The sequence below is a fragment of the Astatotilapia calliptera genome, chromosome 23, assembly GCF_900246225.1.
Source record: "Astatotilapia calliptera chromosome 23, fAstCal1.2, whole genome shotgun sequence".
Taxonomy (NCBI): domain Eukaryota; kingdom Metazoa; phylum Chordata; class Actinopteri; order Cichliformes; family Cichlidae; genus Astatotilapia; species Astatotilapia calliptera.
The window spans coordinates 10,131,200-10,139,442 of NC_039323.1; the positions used below are offsets into that span (position 1 = coordinate 10,131,200).

The following is an 8,243-nucleotide window of genomic DNA, read 5'->3' on the forward strand; positions in this document are numbered from 1 at the left end:
GAAATTTACTATATGAACTGCTCAGGATATTTATCTATGCTTTGGAAATAATTCTTAAAACACACAAAAACACTTAAATCTTTACAATGATTTACATATTTATATATGTAGTAGCTGATGTCACAGGAATGATGACATTACGTATCCATTATTTGGAAATAAACGTTTACTATGGGTGGGTTGTTTTTTAATATTTATAGCAATAATATGCTCTTGTACGTTTCCGGAAATACACATTAAATCTGAGCAATCTTATTTTTGTTATTGAATAAAATTATGCAAGTCTATTTTAAATGTTAGTGGTCGATTTAAAAAAAAAAGACTCTAAGTGCCTAATGTTATTACTATTATGAATATGAATGGTGCAACATGCATATATATAATACTGAAATTGATTGAAACAATCACCCCCCCCCCCCCAACAAAAAACAATTATATTAAATATAAACGTTAAAAAGCGACTTTTGTTGTAAGTTATGTATTTTCAAAAATTATGAAAAAGTGTTTACGTTTTACTTTGTAATGAAGTTCAGATTTTAATTCAGAAATGATGTCTGGTCTGCATTCACACGTGCGTCAGTGGGTCTAAAAAATAAACATCTGTCAGTGCAGCAGGCTCCAAACTGTGAGACTGCCTGAATATTAATACCTCCTCACCGCGGGGAGCTGGGTTTAACCAGGAAGTGATGATGTTGTGTGTGAAGACCTGACTGGATGTCAATAAAAGTGTGAAGTTTTCTTCTGTGTGGCCCTTTCGTGTGTCAGATGAGTGGGACCTTCACGCTTTGCAGTACCTGCACACTCTGAAGCAGCTGCCGGGCTTTACCTCAGCTCCCAGCAGAAGGCGCTGTTGTGTTTCTTGGACCTCCTGTGCTCACCTGCAGAAGAAAGTTGGCACATTTGTCCTTATTCCACCTGATTCTGCTGAGAGTTCTACTCACCTGCCGCAGGGCAGTAATTTATTCTCTCAGAATAAACACAAAACTGACTCATTTATTCTTGCAGGGCAGAGATTAGATGGATCTGTGTTCATCTACTGAAAACGTGACTTTTTCTGCAAACATATTAAAAAGTAATCATTTGGGAGCAAAAATGAAAACCTTTTTAAAATCACACTGCGGACACGCTGATATTAATCAAATAAACACTTACTTAAAAATATATTTGTTCCCACATATTATTAAGGAATTCAGACAATGAGGTGTAACTGAAATAAATATAAAGCACATTTATATTTATACGGAACATATTCTTTTACGTTAATTTTATTATATTTCCACAGTTAACACATTAAGAAAGCACCGGTGTTGCGTTTCACGGGGCACACGGCTCATTTTTCAATATTTTTCTGGCCTCTGTGAAAAAGCACAGTACAAAAATACACAGAAACAAGTGAAAATGCTGCAAAACCCAAAGCATGAACAACAAGCTTTCATGTCGACCACAAACTGTCAGCACGACGAGCCGAGAACACATTTCTCCAATTTTTCCACTAAATCCAATAAGTTACCCAAATATATGTGTTTCACTTCCTTCCTCCCCCGAACTACAGAGACAAAAAGACCTGATTGTCAGCAGCTGTTTTTCCCATTGCCCCCCCCCTCTTTGCGCAGCATGGTGGCGCCCCCGGGCGTCGCAGCAGGAGCACCCTGCCACCCACCCGTCTGTCCGTCCACCCGGCCGCTGAAGCTCACCGAAGCCAAAGCGTCCATATGAGGACACACTATCAGGGACATTTCCCCGAGTAGCTCGCCAGCTGTCCCCGCAGCACTCGCCACATCAGCCATATTAAATGACCCTTTGTCTTCTTCCTGCTCCCTGTCTCTCGTGTATTCTCGCACCTAATCTTAGCTGTCTGGCCGTGCAGCACTTGCAGAACATTAGAGGAGCATTTAAACGAAGCGTTTGACAAAAGCCAGGAAGCCTGAGCTCCAAACAACAGTGTTTGTTTTCATGCCTTTCCCCCTTGTCCTGATTACTGTCAGATGCCTTTGTGTTCCAGGTGGCTGAGGCTGCAGAGGGAAAACCACATGCAGAAACAAACACCACACATCCTCCTTTATTCCCGCTGCTGTCAGCGCACACATTCAGCACACCACCAAGGGTAAAAGAACCACATGGCCATGGAATCCACAACAGAACTGATTACTGTCTCCGGGCCGCTGACGAATCAGCACCAGCTGAAAGTGAATGAGCTCACTAGTGGTATTTAACCTGTGTTTCTCTCAGGGTTTGCATCCAATAAAGGTCAATGCTGCTGCTCACAGAAAAACATTTATGATTTTCTGATCCTGACGGAAATCGGCAGGAGATCCTCCACAGGTCCAGAAGTGTGCTGGTCTCATATATCTGAGGCTTGGGTAGCAGGCTCCTTAAAAGTACTGAAAGCTGAGGTGTGGACTCTAAAGTGGAAACTGTGTCAGATCTGTTTATTCGCCTGCGAAAAATCAGAAAAATCTAGCTTGATCTGAAAATCAAATATCAAAACAGTGAGTTGCAACAGGAATATGACCATATTAAACAAATAACAACAACTAAACATATTGTTTTCATCTGGTCACATAATAATCGTATGAAACTATTCAATTTGATCTGGGGGATTTTTGAATATGACCAGCAATTACAAATCAAATCAAATCAAATCACAAATCAAATCACTTTTTATTGTCACATCACATGTGCAGGCACACTGGCACAGCACATGCGAGTGAAATTCTTGTGTGCGAGCCCCACAAGCAGCAGAGATGTGCAAACACAACAACACAAACGAGCAAAATACAAGAATGGCCAACCTGAAACTAATAAATATATGTACAATATATAATAGTGTATGCATTTCTGGATGTGTATACTAAATATTTTCCTACGTGTGTGTGTGTGTGTGTGTGTGTGTGTGTGTGTGTGTGTGTGTGTGTGTGTGTATGTATACACATTTTTACAAATTAAATAGTAAAAAAATAAAATAAAATAATAATAATAATAATAAAATATATAAAATATACAGAGTTGAATATGTGCAAAACAAGTGGCATTTATATTGTGGAATACACCAGGCACAGACACACGCACACACAGGTATGTACTGCCAACTTCCACATTTATTGAAGCTTTGAGTTTTGAGTTTTGACAGCTGACTCAGTCGTACAGTCTGACAGCTCACGAGCCCAGCTGATCTCTCCTCTGGCCGCCCCTCCCCGTCTCACTATAAAAACAGCGGAGGGAAACCATCATCAGTACATAAACACCATCAGCTGTTCTTACCGGCCTCGCAGCGCCGCCCTGTTGAGCCTTCTGCTGCACTCCTCCCCTGCAGCTGCGCCCGGGGCCACGCCTCCGCCACACACCCCCACCGCCCGTTCGAGGCCGGGGAGCCGTCCGGCCGAGCCAACTCCCCCCCGCGAGCGAGAGAGAAAATCGGCCACCGCCATCTGCGCCCCCGGCCTATGGATCACCTTGAACTTAAAGGGCTGCAACGCCAGATACCACCGGGTGATCCGGGCGTTGGCATCCTTCATGCGGTGGAGCCACTGCAGCGGGGCGTGGTCCGAACAGAGGGTGAATGAGCGTCCCAGGAGGTAATAGCGCAGGGAGCCGACCGCCCACCGGATGGCCAGGCACTCCTTCTCCACGGTGCTGTACCGGCGCTCGCGCTCCGCTAGCTTCCGGCTGATGTACAGGACAGGGCGGTCAGCCCCCCTCACCTGCTGGGACAAAACGGCTCCCAGCCCTCTGCCCGAGGCGTCAGTCTGCAGAACAAAAGGGAGGGAAAAGTTAGGAGTGTGAAGCAGCGGCTCCCCACAGAGAGCCTTTTTCACCTGCACAAACGCCGCCTGGCACGGCCCCGTCCACTGGACCAGATCCGGGGCACCCTTTCGAGTGAGATCGGTCAGGGGGCTGGTTAGCTGCGCAAACCCCGGCACAAAGCGACGATAGTAACCCGCCAACCCCAAGAACCGTCTCACCTCCTTTTTCGTCCTGGGGCGCGGGCAGGATGCGATAGCCGCCGTCTTCTCCACCTGTGGACGCACCTGCCCGCCCCCCAGGTGGTACCCCAGATACTGCACCTCCCTCCGTCCAACCGCGCACTTCTTCGGATTGGCCGTGAGCCCCGCCCCCCTCAGGGACTCCAGGACCGCGGCCACCCGCAGCACATGCTCCGCCCAGGTGTCGCTGTGGATGATCACGTCATCCAGGTAGGCGGCAGCATACGCTGCGTGCGGACGCAGTACCCGGTCCATGAGACGCTGGAAAGTGGCCGGGGCCCCGAACAGGCCGAACGGAAGTGTCACGAACTGGTACAAACCGTACGGAGTGGAGAAGGCCGTTTTCTCCCTGGCCTCGGCAGACAAGGGAATCTGCCAATAGCCCTTGGTTAAGTCCAGTGTCGTGAAAAAGCGGGCCGTGCCTAACCGGTCCAGGAGCTCGTCGACCCGAGGCATGGGGTAGGCATCAAAGCGTGACACTTCGTTCACCCTGCGATAGTCGACACAGAACCGTATAGACCCATCCTTCTTCGCCACCAGAACGATGGGGCTACACCAGGCGCTGTGCGACTCTTCTATTACTCCCATCCTCAGCATTTCCGCCAATTCCCTCTGCACGATTTTTCGCTTGTGCTCCGGGAGCCTGTAGGGCCGTGAACGCACCGTCACGCCAGGCTGCGTCACGAAATGGTGCTCGATGAGGGACGTCCGGCCGGGCAGGGGGGAGAACACGTCCGCAAAACGCTGTTGCAACGCGACAACATCCGCTCTCTGGGCCTGTGTGAGATGGTCATCACAAGGGAGGGAGGCGGGAATGATAGAATTTGGCACCTCAGGCCCCAACTCATCTCTCTCCTTCACCAGGCTCACCAGAGAAGCGGTTTCAGCCTCTCTCCACTGTTTGAGGAGATTGAGGTGATAAATCTGCGTGGCTCCTCCCCTGTCCGACCGAGCGACCTCATAGTCCACGTCCCCGACTCGCCGTGTGACCACAAAGGGTCCTTGCCACTTGGCGAGCAACTTCGAGCTGGAAGTAGGGAGTAACACAAGCACTTTATCTCCCGGTGAGAATTGCCTGAGTCTAGCCCCTCTGTCATACAGGCGTTGCTGACGCTGCTGAGCCTGGAGCAAATTCTCCCGTGACAACCTCCCCAAAGTGTGGAGTTTTGCTCTCAGGTCCAACACGTACTGAATCTCATTTTTGGCGGGGCTCGGACCGTCCTCCCAGCTTTCTTTAATCAGGTCGAGCACCCCACGTGGCCTCCTGCCGAACAGCAGTTCAAAGGGAGAAAATCCCGTGGAGGCCTGGGGCACCTCCCGCACTGCGAATAACAGAGGGTCTAGCCAGTGATCCCAATTGCGTTCATCCTCGTTAATGAACTTCCGAATCATGGACTTTAAAGTCTTATTCAGCCGCTCCACCAGCCCGTCAGTCTGAGGGTGGTAGACGCTGGTCCGAATAGATTTAATGCCCAGTAATTCGTACAGTTCCCGCAGTGTACGAGACATAAACGACGTGCCCTGGTCAGTCAGTATCTCTTTCGGGATTCCGACTCGGGAGATGACCTGAAACAGTGCCTGCGCCACACTCTTTGCAGAGATGGTGCGCAGCGGAACTGCTTCCGGGTACCGCGTTGCGTAATCCACCAGGACTAACACAAAGCGGTAGCCGCGTGCACTCCGGTGAAACGGCCCGATGAGGTCCATGCCGATGCGCTCAAACGGGACCTCAATGAGGGGGAGAGGGCGCAGCGGCGCCTTCGGTATGGCCGGCTGGTTAACAAGTTGGCAGTCCGGGCAGGACGCGCACCAGCGGCGCACATCCGCTCGGATGCCCGGCCAATAAAATCGGGCCGTTATTCGCTCCAGAGTTTTCTCGTAGCCCATATGCCCTGCCATGGGGTTATAGTGGGCCGCCTGGAAAAGCGTTTCCCGGCGGCCCTGCGGCACCAACAACTGGGTGTGTGTTTCCTCGGTCTGAGTGTCACGACTCACTCGATATAACCGGTCGTTTAATAAGACGAAACGCGGGTAGGTCTGCGCGGCCTCAGGGCGCACCACGTGACCATCAATAGCCATCACTTGGTCAAAGGCTGAGCGTAGGGTGCCGTCACGAGACTGCTCCAGTGGGAAATCACCCATGGGGGACACTTCCGGGGCCGGCGGGACGTCCCGTGAGGGACCCGCCGGCTCCTCCCCCCCGGAGTCGGTGTCGGACGACCCCGCGTCACCGCTGAATGCCGCGCACACGCTACACCCCGCTTCCGGTCGTGATCGCACCCCCGCGTACTGCCCCAATAGCTGATGAAACCCCGGCCAATTGGTACCCAGAATCAGGGGGTGCGACAGGCGCGGGCTAACCGCCGCCGTTACTCTATGCATGTTGCCCTTATACTTTAATAACAGCGGCACTATGGGATACCTGTGAACGTCACCATGCACACACCTCACCTCCACCCATTCTGCCTCCAGCAATGCCCCGGGGCGAACCAAGCTTTGGTGTACGAGGGTCTGCGTGCAGCCCGTGTCCACCAACGCCTGGCGTATACCCCCTCGAGTCCTTACCGGAATACTGTATGTCCCTCCTGGACCGGGGGAGGGTGCTGGGGCGCCAGCAACGCGGAACACCTGCCCCACTTCCATAAGCGGACAATCCCTCCTCAGGTGCCCCGGCTGCCCGCACTTCCAACACTCCGGCCCCGGCGTCTGTGCTGCTCTCCGTGGCTCGGGGGCGGCTCCACTTGGCTCGGCTCCCCTGGACGGCATCAACGCCGCGAAAGGGTTAGTGGGGCTCAGCGCCGGCAGCCGCTCGGCCTGCCCTGGTGCCGGCACACGGCGCCTCGGGGCCGGCACTGGGGCCTGTTTGTTCGGCCTCCGTCCGGCGTCCCCGGGTTCCCCTGCTCCAGCGGCAAGGTGGTCCTCCGCCAGCGTCACTGCTACCTCCAAGCTGGCGGGCCGGTGGCACCGGACCCATCTCGCCGTCTCCGCTGGCAACCCCTCCGTGAACTGCTCCAGCACCACCTTGTCCACCAGCTTCGTCTCGCCCTCCGATGCCCCCGGTTGCAGCCAGCGCACCGCCGCGTCGCGCAGCTGCCGGGCCCAGGCGAATGGTCGGTCCGTTGTAGCCAGCCGACAGGCCCGGAACCGCCGGCGATGGTCTTCGGCGGTGAGCCCCAGCCTGTCCACCACCGCCCGGCTCACGTCCGGGAAGCTGCTCCGCGACGCCGGAGGCAGACTCAGGGCCGCTGTTTGTGCCTCCCCAGACAGCAGGGGGAGCAGCCGCGGAGCCCACTCCTCCCGCGGCCATTGGCAAGCCTCCGCCGTGGCACGGAAGGTCTCCAAAAAAATTTGTGGGTCGTCCCCGTCCCCCATCCGGGGCACCGCCACCGACAGTGGCGAGGGCTTCGGCGTGGCAGCGGCCCCGACCAGCCGTTCCAGAATTTGCGTCTGTCGGTCCGTCTGCTCCTGCAGCGCGGCCAGGTGGGCACGCTGGTCGGCCGCCTGATCCCGGCTCATCGTCGCCATCTCCGCTAGCATCTGCGCCAAGAATTGCAGAGGCTGGGCGGGTGGCGCGGCCTGTGGGTCGGACATTCCCCCACCGGCACTTTCCTGGGTTTCGGCACCACTTGTGGAATACACCAGGCACAGACACACGCACACACAGGTATGTACTGCCAACTTCCACATTTATTGAAGCTTTGAGTTTTGAGTTTTGACAGCTGACTCAGTCGTACAGTCTGACAGCTCACGAGCCCAGCTGATCTCTCCTCTGGCCGCCCCTCCCCGTCTCACTATAAAAACAGCGGAGGGAAACCATCATCAGTACATAAACACCATCAGCTGTTCTTACCGGCCTCGCAGCGCCGCCCTGTTGAGCCTTCTGCTGCACTCCTCCCCTGCAGCTGCGCCCGGGGCCACGCCTCCGCCACATATATACAGTGTGGAGTGCATAATGTTGAAGTTCCAGTAGTGAAGCTGAGGTGTCTATGACGTGTTCAGCAGTCTGATGGCCTGATGGAAAAAGCTGTCTCTCAGTCTGCTGGTACGGGACCGGATGCTGCAGAACCTCCTTCCTGATGGAAGCAGTCTGAACAGTTTATGGCTGGGGTGACTGGAGTCCTTGATGATCCTCCCCGCTTTCCTCAGGCACCGCTTCCTGTAGATGTCTTGGAGGGAGGGAAGCTCACCTCCAATTATCCGTTCAGAGCACCGCACTACTCGCTGGAGAGCTTTGCAGTTGTAGGCGGTGCTGTTGCCATA

At 53.4% G+C, this 8,243-nt stretch overlaps 1 protein-coding gene across 1 annotated transcript; it reads right to left on the reverse strand.

The window, feature by feature from the left end:
* Nucleotides 1–1,981: 1,981 nt before the first annotated feature.
* Nucleotides 1,982–7,640, reverse strand: LOC113015842 (uncharacterized). The gene is made up of 3 exons (XM_026158196.1): nt 6,549–7,640; nt 3,301–3,746; nt 1,982–2,012 (listed from the first exon to the last, which is right to left on the reverse strand). Exons 1-3 carry the CDS (start codon nt 7,572–7,574, stop codon nt 1,982–1,984), a joined length of 1,503 nt encoding a protein of 500 aa, XP_026013981.1. The 5' UTR covers nt 7,575–7,640.
* Between the last annotated feature and the right edge of the window lie 603 nt (nt 7,641–8,243).